The sequence below is a fragment of the Phalacrocorax aristotelis genome, chromosome 22, assembly GCF_949628215.1.
Source record: "Phalacrocorax aristotelis chromosome 22, bGulAri2.1, whole genome shotgun sequence".
Classification (NCBI taxonomy): domain Eukaryota; kingdom Metazoa; phylum Chordata; class Aves; order Suliformes; family Phalacrocoracidae; genus Phalacrocorax; species Phalacrocorax aristotelis.
The window spans coordinates 7065587-7081200 of NC_134297.1; the positions used below are offsets into that span (position 1 = coordinate 7065587).

At 44.4% G+C, this 15614-nt stretch overlaps 1 protein-coding gene across 4 annotated transcripts in view; it reads right to left on the reverse strand.

Moving 5' to 3' along the window:
* The window catches only part of FLI1 (Fli-1 proto-oncogene, ETS transcription factor), a 91326-nt gene that overhangs the window by 19765 nt on the left and 55947 nt on the right, over window positions 1–15614 (reverse strand). For all 4 annotated transcript variants that reach the window (XM_075116071.1, XM_075116070.1, XM_075116073.1 and 1 more), the window contains 3 exons: window positions 10280–10434; window positions 6736–6939; window positions 116–184 (listed from right to left, as the gene is read on the reverse strand). In XM_075116071.1, the coding sequence (XP_074972172.1) occupies window positions 116–184; window positions 6736–6939; window positions 10280–10434 (428 nt within the window). The remainder of the gene's footprint in view (window positions 1–115; window positions 185–6735; window positions 6940–10279; window positions 10435–15614) is intronic.

Sequence of the window (15614 nt, forward strand, 5' to 3'; positions counted from 1 at the left end):
TAGGAGATCAGAACACTTTCACACCAAGGATATTATAAAAAAGCTCTAGCTTTCACCCAGACAAAAACATCATGAAAGCACAGGAAGCCAGGACATTTATATGCAAAAGACTCACCTTCTTTGGTGGCAAGACGTGAGGAAGCTTCTGTGTGGGATGGAGTATTGTAGACCAGCAGTGAGCTACCTGTAATGAAAAGAAGAGGAGTTATTGCAGTCTGAATGTGCTCTGCCAGTGGGGATCCATGCAGGCAGGTAGGAAATGCTGTCACTAGGATCTAAAGACCAAATTTTTCAGACAATTAGGCACACATTTTCTATAATGGATATGAAATTCTTTTAAAAGCTTGGTAGCTGCGTGTCACATGTGTGCTACTGTTTCTCCACTTGCAAATCAAAATAAAGACATTTGCCTCCACAGAGCACCTTGATGTCCTCTGTTGAAAAGGTTGAGGTCGTACAGTACATTTATACAGGTACGATATCCATTAGGACAGAGCCTCTAGAAATTACTACGGCACAGATTGTATTACAGGATCAGGAAGAAGTTTTCCTCTCCCTCCAGCTGCGACAGAGAAATTTCCTGTTTGAGGAACATACAGTAGAAGTGACATGAATTGCACTGTCAGGATCCGAACATTTTTAGAGTGTCACATGCTTGGGTTTGGGCCAACAGCTGCAAAAATCTCACTGGTATTCCAGCATCCTCCATGCTTTGTGGAGTTTGAAAGTAGCTTTCTTGGTTCAGAGTGGCCTTTCCATCCAGCTCCGCTTGAAACAAAACTATGCAAGAGGAGCACAAATAAGAAGCCATTGGCAGGGTCTTTGTGTTGCCGTCTATGGTGGAAATGTTCCTTTCTAAGCATTTTACTTCGGTTCTCCTGCAAAATCCTCTGGAAACGGACAAAGAGGCCCTATGAGCTCTCGGAAGCCAGCATGAAATACACATTTCATGGCTGTCTAGTCATATGTGTTTACCCTACATAGCCTTCTACACTCACCTTTCCTACAGCTCTCTGAAAAAGGTTCCACTGCATCAGGCAGTGACACTGATAACAAGGCCCAGGGCCCTTCTTGGTCGGGACTGATGATGTGAACTGGAGCAGGGCAGCAATCTCGCTGTGGACTGGTATGGATGAGAAGTGTATTTACAAACACCTTCTGCTATTCATATCTACACATGCCTCTGCTCAGTGACATTCTGTCCCATTTAAGTTACTCAGTCCTAAGCAACACCCAGCAAACTGTGTAGATTTCTGAATATGCTGTGCTGACCCCGAGCATCCTCGGATTCTTTGGCAGGGCTAAGAATACCTCCTTTGCAGGTACTATAACACGAACTGATTAGTCTCCACATTCCTCTAATCCACATGATCCCAAATAACACTGACCTCACTTGCCCCTCAGTAGTATTCACAGTATGTCTCGCTTTCCTGTGAGAGCTGAGGATTAGGCAGTTCGCTGCCAGAAGTAATAGCCATTGCAGGTGCTGGATCTTATTAGCCCTGTGTTACTATGGATTTCTTTTCTTCCCCAAGTGCAAACAAAGCCAAAGACATGCACAAGCCAGCATGTACACAGAGGTAGAAGTTGTTGGAAAGCAAAGACTACTTACAGGGAGTGGAGGAGGGATGCAAACAGATGCTCTGGGACAGGGGATGTTTCAAAAGACTGGGATGGATAACATGATAAACTAGGAGGGAATGAGTTCAAAGGGATCCCAAGGGTACCCTGACTGTGAAGGCTGCAGAGAGCCAAGGTGATTGGCTTAAATATTTAGAGAGATTGACTGGTCTTTTGCTGCTGCTGGAGAAATTGTAACAGCTTTGTCCACTTAATTCATGTTTTCATCAGATGGTTTCTGGCTTTGGCATTTCTTTCTTGAATATCTGTGGGGAAACTCCTGTCCACCGCCCGCTCCTTTTCAGGTTATTTGAAATAGATCCTGAATGCAACGCCCAGCCTAGCTTGCCCCAGACAGGGAAGTGCTGGGGAATTCAGAAACATAGTTTTCTATGACTAAATAGGCTGCAAATGCCTGGTTGCACCGACTGGCTGGGGGTGGGGTGATGAATAGCACCGAACAAGCCTGTATGATCAACCTATAGCTACTTTATGCTAAAAAATGTAGCCCAAGTCACTGGAAAGGGACGGCGCCTCCCCCAGTTTAATTGCTAAAAGTTCTCACCTTTGCCCGACAGTCTGAGGTTTCTGGTGGGAACACCACAGAAAAGGAAATGTGTTTCCTATTAAGGGTTTTCAATGAAGAAGGAAAAGAGAGAAAGCCAGAGAAACAGCTCAGGACAGAGAGAAGCAGACAGACAGACAGACAGAGGCCAGGCTGCTCCCTCCCTTACTCATTTTTGGGCAAAACTTTGGCTGCGACGAATTTTCATTTTGTTCTTTTCCCCCTTCCCCTCACTGGGTCAGCAGCAGCTTGGATTAAGCCAGATCTTTCTGGAAACACTGGTATTATTAGTATTATTAGTGCAAGGCTGTTCTATAATTAATATTAAACATGTTATGGTTCCTCCCACCTTTTTCTTTCTTCTTTTATTTCCCTTGTATTAATTAGAAAGGAAGATGGCAAAGGAATGAAAACCAGAGCAGGAAAGTTTATTCCCCATAAAGGCTTCCTTTTCACAAGGCAGCTGATCCTTCTGAGACACAGGAATATATTGGTTTCACAATCATGAAGCCTGTTTAACCTGGAAATCTTTTTATCCTGACCTTCTGTAGGCCATGTGGCCTTCCCTCCACATCTCCCGGTAGAATCAGGGTTCTGCTGCATTTAGCAGTACAGTTTTGTTTGGCATTAATATATGGCTCGAAACCACAAAGCCGTTTTCTGCTCCTCACCACAGTCTCATTTTTTCCCCTTCAGGCTCTTTTCATTTGTACACGCCACACACAACCGACCCCCCATAACTAGAGAGGAAAAGGACGGGAGGTGACAGTTCAGGCTTCTTTTGATGTTCATCCCAAACATAGCATGAAAACATCCAAATCTCCCTTCCCACTGCCCGCCGGCTGACTGGAGAAGATTCACCAGGCAGACTGTGTTTGAAAAAGATACCGTCACAGCAGTCAGTCAGTCTGGAGTCCAAAGGTGCAGGGGGATGAACTAGAAGAAAAGGCCAAGGCATGGCTTCACAATTTTGGAAAGGAAACTGGAAGAAAAACTTCAAGAAAGATAATTGTTCGGGGGTGCGGGGGACAGTAAGTTCCCTGAAAAAACTACTGGGGGGTGTTTTGGGAGACTCCAGAGGATAGAGTGTGCTGCAGAACTGGGCTCTGCAAGTCTGAAATCTCCTAAAGATCAGAGATGTCTGAATTTCTGACTGCTTTAATCGGTTACGGAAACAGGAAACAACTGCACCATTCTGATCCAGACCTAAGTTTTGCCTGAAGACTAAAGGTGCTGTGATATGAATTTGGTTTAGTCTTGACTATATTACATAACTCACCTGAACCTTCTATCTCCAAAACTAAGATTAAGCTTTTGTTGAGGCCTTGCAGATGTTACCGGTTTATTTTTTCAATCTGGACTTGGATGTGCCAAAATAACATACCTCATAATCAGTTCTAAGAATGAACTCTGATCGGGAGTGTAAAATATTGAAAGCCTTCTGAGGAAGCTAATTTTCAGTGAGTCTCCTTGCCTGGCTAGCAAACAGGCTTAGAAAGTTCAGATCAGCTTTGTTTCTTGGAAAACAAACACCAAAGTTTAGGATTCACTAGTCATCACATATCCAGCTTAACATCCTGAGAAGATGAACACCTTTCCAGAGAGAGACTGGGCAGATGTAATCTAGCCTACAGATCTGCAATTCCCCAGAGTTCTCCTGTGTTTTGTTGCCATCACGTATTCTCCACCCTAAGCAGGAGCAGAGCTGGATGTCTCTGAAACAAACAACCTTACAAAAGGGGAAAATTAATGAAAAAAGACCATCTCCCCATGGCACTGAGCTCAGAGGCTCGGCACTAAACATCCGCTGGAAATCAGTCTGGAAAAACAATAAGCTCCTTTCGAAGGCGTTACTCCGTGAGGGAGTTAACCAGCAATCCAGAAACCAGACTGTCATTAGGCAGCGCTAGGAACAGCTGCATGGAAAGGAATGCTCTTCAGAGGCTGCCCGACCTCCACTCAGACAGGAGCTTGCTTTAATAAGGACAGCACTCGCATGACGTCTTAGAACAGCCCAAGGGGCTGAACGGAGAGAAATTTATAACCGTAAAAGCTGGGGAAGGACTGGGATTGAATTCTCCTTTCGTATGCATCCACATAAAATTGGAATAACTGATTTGTCTGAATCCAGCAAAGTTGCTCAGGTTCTGCACTAGCTTAATAGCACAGAAATCATTGTAGGCATTCCCCTGGCAGAACATTATATTTTGATGATTATTATTCAGCATGCATTGCAGCAGCACTTAAGCATTGCAACTGCATCAGGACTCCATGGTGCTGGGTCTTGGGAGACATGAGGCACACTCCTGGTCCCACAGATTTGCCATCTCAACAGACAAGACCAACAAGAAGGCAGGATTACTAGCTCCATGTTACACAGAAAGTAAAACTGAAGCACAGAGGAACTGAAGCAAAGATTTATTCCTCCTAATTTCAGGCATTTAAAGGTGATGTGTGAACTACAGGACTACTTCCCTGAATTTCAATGTGCCCTGTTCCTTCTTTTCTATAAACAGAGACCACCGTGGCCAGACTTCTAATTTAGGGACTTCAGGTACCTAAAGGTAGGGGGGGATCAATCAGGAATCTGCTCTCGAACAAATGGACAGCAGCAAATGGTACAGGTGACAATTGAATCCAGGTCTTCAGATTTATGCCATGAGAGCAAGGATGCAATTCCTCTGATACTCACTTTGAACACCCCAAGTAAGGAGATCCCTAACACTTGAGGCATCACTGAAGATGCTGTCTGGAGCTAAAGAAACAGAAGAAATCAAGTCTTCTGCCAGGCTTTTCAAATTCATCCTGGTTCTTTGATTCAAAAACCATACAACTCCTCCTTCATCTCTTTCTGTCAATTCTCAGGTCTTATCAATAAGACAATTCAAGTGTCTCACTTGTGGGAAACTAAAAAATCTAAATCTTGTGGGAATATAAAAATGTTTCCGGTTACAAACCGTCTGATTTGCCCGGCCAAAGTCAGCAGGTTTGGCCAAAGCAACACTGGCTCCACAAAGCTGCCTTACGATTTCCTGTAAAAGAGTCTAGTTCTGTACGTAAAACTTAGGTAGAAAGTTAGTTCGTGTCTGCAATAATCTTGAAGAGTTCTGTGAACCAGCAGCTCTTTGCTGATGAAACAGGGTGGAATTTGCAAGTTACTTTGGCTGGGAATTTATTTTATTGTGAGGTCGCAAGGGACAAAAACTGTTCAAATCCAACAATTTGGTTATTTGTTGTGAATCATTTCCTTGGCTCGACTTCTCAAAAAAAAAAAAAGAAAGGTGGGGCTTACAGAGGCACCCATCTGTGATCTAACTCTTGTCCCACTGTAATCTGTAAAACTCCCACTGATTTTAGCAGAGGCAGGGAGAGACCAGCGCTGAACAGCTTTGAAGAAACCCCCTAATTAAACGTGGTCTCGCTGCTTTATTGCACTGGCTACATGGAGACATCTTCAGCTGCCTTTACCTTACAATTTGATGTCCCAGTGGAGAAAATATACTTTTTCTTTTCTTTCTCTCCTTGCCCTCCCACCTCGCTTTATGGCAGCTTCTCCCCATTTTTCAGTCCTCTAATAATAATATTCCTACAAATGCTGTTTCATTTGAAAAAATATTCGACCATGTGGGATTTAGTTACAGTTCTCCAGCCTCATCGAAACACAAATTATCCTCAGCACACCTTTGTGAAGAAAGGAAATAAATGCTTTTACCTCCATTTTGTACATGAGGAGGAGACATTTGGAAGCTATGGCCATGCTCATGTTCGCACAGGAAGTCTTAGAAAGGTCTGAATCTAAGACTCCCAGCCTCAAGATTGTGTGTTGATGACGATGTGGGCACTCTGGTTTGGGCTGCTGGCATATGCGTTTCCAGAAAGCTCAGAAGACTGCTCACAGCTTCTGCCTTAGGGGCTTAATAAAGCCATCACATACTCTAGCGTGGGACAGACAGCAGCAATAGAGATTCAGCAAAACTCGTTCTTTGAGTACTAGGTCATACGCATGATGTCTGCTTCCGCGCACTTACATCTGGGGAATTGCTCTTGCATTTTTTCCTCTTTCCAACAAATCTGGCCCTCCAGGAACATAGAAAATCTCCAATTCTGGCCAGTTGTGGGTCCTATTCTGAAGCAGTCTTTACCAGAAGCCTTCGGGGAAAGTGGACACCCCTATAACTGCAAAGTTATGGAATAATTTGCCCATGACCCATGACTTCATGTTTGGTTTAATCTCCACAGCAAATTTATGTATTTTATCATGTAGTCACAGCTGGTTTTATTATCTGTAAGACCATCTAATCTTTTTAAGAGTCCTGCTCAGTTCTTCACCTCCTTGATAGCACCAACTCCATCTCATTTCAAATTAACTTTCCAACCCACTTTTTATTCCTCTTCATTGTTTGCTCTCTCTGCTTGCCTTTCTCTGTTCTTTTTCCCTCATCCTTGCTACTATTTACCCTGTGAAAAGAGCCCTAGAAGTTCAGGACTCATGGCAACTTGTCCTGTCAGCATGTCACACTAGGGCTGGGATGAGTCAGGGCAATACTTACTTTCCCTGAGGTAACTGAGGTGAGACAACAGAACTTCTGTGTTGTAGGGGGAGGTGGTTCGGAGGAAGTCTTCCTTGTTCATTTTGCAGAGCTCCTTGCCATCCATGTTCTGGAAGATGGTGGTGTCAATCTCCATTAATCCGTACTCCTTTATAGCCCATTCCAGCCACTGGCGCACGTGTTCCTGGGTCCATAGGGTGGGATCTGGCAGAAAAGCACAAAGGATGGTAACACTATATGCAAGCCTCATGCCTCTAGCACTCACTGTAGCCCAGTCAAAGCATTAACCGTCGTTTCCACAACCAAATGGACTTAATTTACTGATCCCAATGCATTTCGCCAAGATGAACAAGCACTGTGCACGTAAATTGATCACACTGACCCACTGGCAGGGTAAGTTCTCTCGCTTGTCTCCCACCTGGCTGGATTTTATACCTATGCTTGGGAACGATATTAGTGACATTTGACTGTGACTTTTCTCCCTCCGGAAAAAAGCTTCCAAAAGCAAACTCATCCTATTGAAAGGGTATGTTTGTCACAGCTTCGGTTCTGCAATGCTATCTGATTACATCAGTGCTGTATAAGTCACACCATCCTTCGCAAGTGCATTGCAAAGTCCCAACAGATGGCATTTTAAAGTCTGAGGATGGCGGTATTTACGGTCAGCAAAGGGACTCTGAAAAGAAATATTATTGCTTAAACAGAACAGCTTGCCATGTATCTCTGAGTCACAATTGTTCACCCCGCTGACAAGAACACAATTCTACCTCCGCTAGCCCTGTAAAACCAACACAGCTATTGGAGGGCAATGTGGATTTTATACTGTCTCATGCATCATTATCAACTGTCAGCAAAGCTCCAGCTGTGGAATCTTTATTACTGGTGGTGACGTAAAAGAGAGATTGAACCCGGCTGGTGTTTCAGACCCCATGGTGATGGTTCGCTGCATCAGTAGTTAAAAAAAGAAATCATCCTTTGAGTTTCGAAAAGAGCATTAGATCAGAAAGTCCCAGCAAGAATTTGTGCCATGATACCATTTTTACAGAGTCATTTTCAGAGCATATCTACATTTTCAGATGTTTCCTGTGCTGCTTCTCCCCATGCACCCCATTTCAAAACTTAAGCTGCAAATTCATGTTCCACTGCAGCTGGAGAGGATTGCAAAGACCAGCTTAAACTTTGGAGATGTTTGATCTGTCCGTCGCAGCTGGTACATTCCCCTGCGATAAACCTCAAGCACCTCAGGTGGCAAGGCAGTTGAGAAAATGCACCAGAAACATGTAGCCGTCACACAGCTGGTAGGTTGTGCTTTGGGGAGGGACAAGAAATGCCTCTGCCACACATTTCATAGTGTATAAAATAATGCCTTGGCCCAGGATTGTAAACTGTGTGTGCTTGGGCTGCAGGGATCCCTTGACACAAAAGGTCAGGTAGTAGCTATACCTGGTGCATTCCTGGACACTTGAGTTCCAGAATAACAGCGTGAAATGGAGAAGTAAGACCAAGGAATATTGGAATTATGACTACGAGATTTCCTCACTGAATTTCTAGTAAACCTGGGTTGCTTAAAGCTGAACTCTAGACATGGAACTCACAACCCCACACCTTTGCAAGTCTGCTTTGGGAAGGAAAGATGGATTTCCTTTATGTTTTGGCAATAGCTAATTTAAATTCTGCTTTCTAAGCACTGGCAAAAGACTGCAAATCTTACAATGCAAGTATTCAAGGGAGGATTCTTTTTTTTTTTTTTTTTTAATTAAAAGAGTTATTTGTCTTGAGTTTTGAAAAAAAATCCCAACATTGAGAGGGCATAGTGAATTTGTGGTCTCCCTTTAAACAAACACTTTTGAATTTCATATATTCATTCAGCCTATTTATCACTGCAAAGACATTGAATGGTCTCTGAAAAGCTGCCTTCTTGAAACATGGCTTAGAGTTTGTTATTATTACTATTGCAAGCCTAATGTGACATTATTCTTGCCTATCTTCACCGTAATGCGCTATAAATCTCTACTCTGGATTATATTAAAATTTCCAAATGCCTTTCTTGGATGAATTGGGCCTCATATCCTGCAGCCAGAGATCTGGGATGATGTTCATTATTGTCTTCCAAAGTCTGGTAAATTACTGCTATTTCACAACTATCTCAAGGTTTTGATTTGTGGATGCTCATGAGGAGTAAAAAAGTCCCTTTTTTCCCTTCTTTCAAAGAGGAGATTTTAAACCTTTTCTTCCACTGAGGGCACTAGAAGTAATTTCCCCTCTTTCAAGAACAATGTTGAACTTTAGCCCACCCTTGGTCTTTTTAAATATGCATAAATAGCATGGTGAAGAGCATGATAAATGTTCCCTCTTGAATATCTTTACTACTATAATGACTATTTGGTATCAGCTAACACCTTTCTAGACAATGTTGACACTGAAAATGTATCTGATGCTGTCACCGATTAGGTTAGCCGGTATCTCTAAGCAGATCCTAACAATGGCTTAAATGGTACTTTGAGATAGCTGTCAATCTTTTATTGGCTTCCCTTCACTACATTCAGTTCAAGCTTTTCCTTTTCATCCTAAATGACAAACAAATGCTTGGGAACTGTCATCTGTTCGTGGTCAAGCCTCGATCAGAAAACAGAACTAAATTCCACGAGTACATTTCTTTCTGCCAACTGTTCATCTGCTTGAATCGGCGACAACCCTCGGTGAAACCCTCACAACACTGGGTGAGAAGCTGCACCCCTTGAAATCGGTAGAAGTTTCAGATGTAAATTGGGTCAGGACTTGGCTCATAATATCTCTCTTGCTGGAAAGTTCCTGGCCTAGCCTGTTTATATCTATGGTGTTTATAAACTTTGCAGGGAAAAGACTCCCTCTCGTTCCAGGTTCAGACTTCACCAGTGGCCTGCCACAGCTCCTTGACTCTCCAAATGCATCTAATGCATCCTGCCAATTTCAGACAGCAGATGTGGATATCGAATACAAACAGAGAACTGGACAGGAATGTTTCTGTGTAACAATTTTTGGAAGGATAATCTAGTTCCTGCAAAATATAATTTTTTCTGGTTTTCTACTTCTAACAGAAAAATGAAAACAAAATAGCTCATTTTGAATCAATATGACATGAAAGTGCATCTGGATCCTGCAGAGCGCCATGGGAGTTATAATTTGGGTCCACTTCATGCTTATTCTTGCCTATGAACTGTGCTCTTTGATCATACCATGCATGTCCCAGGAAGCACTGCAGCTTCTCCTCTAACACATGACGGGATATGGATTTGGTTCAACACACCAAAACAACGCTTAATTCCAAGGAAAAAAAAAAAGAAGCAGCACTAATTATCCACTTCTTGTTCTGATTCAAGGTAGAACATACACTGGGACACAGGAAATTCCCACTAGCCAGAGACTCTGATATTTTCCTTACTTTTTACATGGTTTGCAAGAAAGAAAATTCCTCAGAGAGCAGATAAACAAGCCTTATCTGTTCAGCTGGATATTTAAGACAGTGCAAGGAAATACGACGCAGAGAGTTTGATGGTGGTGGTACCTGCTGGGACAATGACTCTCCTCTCATTGGTGGTCATGTTGGGAGGAGGCCCGTTCTTCTCATCCATGTAGGTGCTGTAACTCATCGGGTTGGACTCTGTCCCTGCTCCGACGAGTTTGCTGCATTTGTTCACACTACAGTCTACGGGGGACTCCCTGAAAGGCGAAAGGAAACAGATGACTTGTCATTATTGTGCACCTTTCATCGCTGCTGTAGCAGAAGGAGGTTTGGGTTACAGAAAAGGCAAGTATCCTGAAGGTGACAAGTTAAGGGGAGTTTCTTCACATGTGGGAGAGTCCATTGCTGGCCTGTCACATGAATGTCATAAGGTGAGCTATGAATCACAAGTCTCACGGAGGGGATCTCTGATAACAAAACCGGCTGGAGGAAAGAGACTTGGAGGTGCAAAGAAGAGTGACCTTCAGACAAAGGCGATGGTAGGTGTCACATTGTACTCAATACTTCTGAAAAACCAAAACTCACAAACCAGATAAAAAGCAAGTGCCTGTCGCATAGGTCTATCGGTTACACCCCCCACTCTCCCTTTGCCCTTTGTTGCTCAGCTGCGCTTTAGCAATCCTTCAGATACAGCTTGATGCTCCTAGGAGCCCTTCTTGGACTGTTTCACTCCTGCATTCTGTTAAAGACAACACTGGACACCATCTTTCTGTTATAGTGGAGTCTCTCAAGTGACAGAAAGGCTGTACTTCTCACCTCATGACCTAAGGCGTTTCCGCAGAGCTCATCAGAAATACAGATACACCCCCCTTCATATCATTAACCAAGAACACAAAATACCCATGCCAAAATGACAAGATAGTCACAGGAGAACGCTACGATATTAGCATGGGACCTAAAGGGTCTTATTTCTACAGGGCTGAAAGTAACTGATCTTGTCTGTTCTTAACAGTGAAACAGTCCCAGGCTTGTCTACTACTTGGATAGGAAATCTAGAAATCTTAGGTGCCTTAGGCGTGAGTCAAGAGCTTCAGACCACAAAAACGGTGTGTGAAAAAGGCTCTGGTTCCAGTTTTACATCTGAGGCGATAGAGTGATGAGGAGGGAACATTTAGCAACTCAGGTGGCACTGTGCTAAGACCTGGACTACATGGAGACCCTTGGCAAGCAATAGGCTTTCTCTGTCCTGCTCTGGGAGAATTATGAGCCTCCAAACCACAGATAAGGAGCACAGAATTTGTTTTTCTCCAGCTGCAGTGGTAACCCATGCTTTTAGCTCTAAAGGTCACTTAAACTACCAGTCCACAGCCTGCCACATGTGCACAGCGCATCCCAGCTCTGAAGAATGTCCTGGGGAAGGGCAGCATTGCTGCCCTCACCTTTACAAGGGTGCATTAGTGTGCCACCTCTATGCAGAGCAAGCACAGAGCCCATATCCAGTGCAGTATAGTCCACTGCTTTAATCACACAGCCTACCTTCTTCTCTGCCAGAAGCAAAGTGGCTTGGGAAGAAACCATTCGCTGAAGGGTACGAACTATGACAGTGCACCAAATCCCACCCTCTGAGTTCAGCTGGCAAGAGTTCCAAGTTTGGACACTAAACAAATTTGTTTCTTAATCTGAATGGGGGGGGAGGGAGAAATTATTGAAATTCAGTTATCATGGCTGGGAGATAAATGCTCCACCGAGATATTCTAAGGCAGATGGTAATTTTTTCCTCATGTTTTGCTGAGGGAATGTTGCTTGAAAATGGAAATAAGATGTATAACTTACACATGTTTGAATTTAAGTTTTTACTATTTCGCCTACTGTTTTTCCAGGCAGGGAACCAAAATCCGCCTTCAGAGAGGGAAACTGCTGAAGGTTTAATGTCCCCGTGGCAGAGGAGAGTCTGAGCAACTGCAGGGACACCAAGGTTTTCACAGGGAATGTGATCATTTCTAACTTTCTGTTGAAATACTCTGTGTCAGGTGTTAAATGCTGCCTATACTGGCAGAGAAAAAGCCCTGAAGCAGCACAAAGGATCTTATTCTTTCCCAAGGTACAGGCTGTCCTGAGAAGACTCGGTGAAATGTTAAGAGCATCCATGCTTCAGGGTGTCAGACTCTGCTTGGCTCTGCGCTGGCCGTCCCCGGGAGGTGACCGACCTCCTCGCCTTCCCTGCCTGGAGACCAGGTGCTGACTTTAAACGGTACGGGCAGCCCAGCTGGTGGGGCAGACCCGAACACACACGTCCCCACGCAGTGAGGGCATATGGATTCCTTCGGGGTGAAGGCCTCCCTTCTTCAGAGTCAACAGTAAATTTTTTTTCAAGATCCCTGCAGTCGGCACCTCCCAGGAACTAGCAGTGCTGGAACAACTACCTGCCGCCTAAGGTCTTTCTAATGGGTTCACTCTCACCCCACTGCTCTGTAGTTAAATCTCCCTGGAAAATAACCCCCTCAGTTGAAATATGCAATATTTGTGGTAGAATGGTTACATATATAATATTCATACAGAACTACAGGATGTATCCAGACTCTCAGATAAGTACATCTTCTAAAAAGCTTCTCTGCCTCGGAGTACATATGCTTTCTACTGGTATGAAATGACACACGTGAAAAGACCACAGGGTCCCTGGCTGTCTCTGCTCTCTCTGCTGAGTACTGTGCACGTTCACATGACCGACACAGCGAAGTAACAAAAATAACACCGACACTGTAAGATATCTCCTCGGTGGTTTTGTGATGATTTTTCACTCTGCAGACTCTTGGCTTGGCAGCTAGGACCCTGCTTATCCTCTGCCTTGGTCTGTAGCCAAAACCAGACAACCAAGTGTCGGAGGGTGAGATCTGAAAAGAAGTTTAAGGGACTGAGGTGTCCTTACCAACCACTGATTCACCACTGCGGGAAGAGAAGCCACTCCATTAACCCTGTGGGACATGTTAAATGTGCTCCGTGTACCTGACAGGGTTGTGTCCGCAGGGCTGAGCTGATCCCTCCTCTCCCTCTGGGGAAATTTTCAGGATGGTTGGTTCCAGAGCTAACTGATGTCATAGCAGAAGGACAGACAAAAATGGGAATAGCATTGCCAAAACTTAACTGGGCAGGAGACAGAATCACAGACTCACAGCATGGTGGGGGTTTGAAGGGCCCTCTGGAGATCACCCCGTCCCACCCACTGCTGGAGCAGGCACACCCAGAGCAGGGGCACAGGGCCGCGTCCAGGCGGGGGGTGAATGTCTCCAGGGAAGGGACCCCACAGCCTCTCTGGGCAGCCTGTGCCACTGCTCTGGCACCTCACAGTAAAGAAGTTCTTTCTCATATTGAGGTGGAACTGCCTGTGTTCCAACTTGTGCCCATTGACCCTTGGCCTGTCATTGGGCACTAATGAAAAGAGCCCGGTCCCATCGTCCTGACATCCTCCCTTTAGATATTTATAGGCATTGATGAAATCCCCCCCAGCCTTCTCTTCTCCAGGCTGAACAAACCCAGGTCTCTCAGCCTTTCCTCATCAGGGAGATGCTCCAGCCCCTGATCATCTTTGTAGCTCTCCACTGGACTTGCTCAAGGAGTTCCACACCCCTCTTAAACTGAGGGGCCCAAAACTGGACACAGCACTCCAAATGTGGCCTCACTAGGGCAGAGTAGAGGGGGAGGATAACCTCTCTTGACCTGCTGGCCACAGACCAAACTGCCCTTCCCTTAAGAAAAGTACTGTGAAATCTTTAATGACAGCAAGAGGGAAGATCCTTACTTTTGTGTCCTCTGTAACCCAGCATTTCCTACCAGATCCAAATGGAGCCTTTTACTGGGGAATGAGACAGCACTACCAGACCGAATCATCTTTGCAGCTCCTGGATGCCCATCACCGAACTGCCCCAGCCTAAGACAAGGGATTTAACAGTATCCCAGCAGAAGGTAGGTGTAGCTGTGGGCAACACAAAGAAGAATTCAGTGTGAGGAGCAACTACAGTATCAAATGAGAACAGGGAATTGCAAGCCATGAATGGCGTATTCATTGAATACAGCTCCTTTCCTCGTTAATGCATTACCCACAAGCAGACTTAGATGTATATTAAAATTTCGTCATTATTTGAAATGGTTTGTGTGGGGGACTTCAGATGCCAGATTAATCCTTGACTTTTCACTGAGACTTCAGACTTTCAAGTGGCTATACTTGCTGGACTTGCTCAGGTTCTGGGCAGAAAATGTTGCAGATCTACTAAGGTAAATGGATATAGGCTGCTTTCACAAGATCTCTTAAGTATATTCACTGTGGCAGTGGCAGAGTCCAAGGAATATGAGGCAGTACCCATTCCCACTGTCTGTCCAGAGACTCTTCGTTCCAGCAGCTCCACTAGCAGTCTCTGGGGATGCCAAGAGCTTGGTGTTTTGGGAAAGTTTATGCTAGACTGGCCAAAACGGACAAGCAGCTAGCCTGGCATTGACTAATAAATCCTCTGTACAGCTTCAGCCTGTGTTCCAGACACCTGGAAATAAAGCAATTACTGTCCCAGGGCCTCTGTCTAGGAATCACCTTTGGCTTTCGTTCGAAAGAGCAAAATAAGGGATTTTAGTGATTTCTGAACCTGACTCAGCTGTGGTCAGTGGGATATTTCCTCCTACTTTCTATCCCTTTCTTCCTACCCCTTCATTCCTCCTCTCTCCCCACCTTGTTTTCATTTTAAGTTTGCTACTTTTTGGTGTAAGTCCCCCTTTGGTCATCTCAGTTTTAATCTTTACACTTGAAATTCTATTTTAATCTTGTTGTTGTTGCTGTTCAGTAAAAGAAGTAAGAACAGACATGCTGTGATGCGGCTTGTGGTTCCCTCTGACAGGCAGGGAACCGAGCTAGCAGGGCAGAATCACAGCTCCTCGAAACCTGCACCTAACTGCACTTTAACCCTGCCTTGTCCCACTCTCATGAATGCCTCAGGTGGAGGTTCACACTGAAAAAGGCTGTAAGTCTGCAGAAAGAAGGGACAGCTGTAAAAGGGATGGAAAGAGATGTACAGGTTACAAAACTCAAACTGCATGGGGAAAGCACAGAGGCTCAGCAGGATCTAAAAGAATCATGTTTATCACACCCAGGTAAATGCAAACAGCAGGTAACTGCACAGCCTGCTGCTCTGGCTGGGGACTAGAACAACACAGTGAATCCCACTAGAGGGCTCACACGCTACTTAAAGGGGATTTTTATTCTTCTAGACATCATAGATGAGCCCTTTGTTTTGTTTTGAGAAAATTATTGTGGCATAAAAATGTTCTCAGATCCCTGAACCTTCGCATTATTTTAATATCCTGAAACAAGAGAATGTCTCCAAAGCATTTTCAAAGCACTGGCTTCGTTATTTTAGCCAGGCAAAATTTGTAACATCAGTCGGAATTACACAGC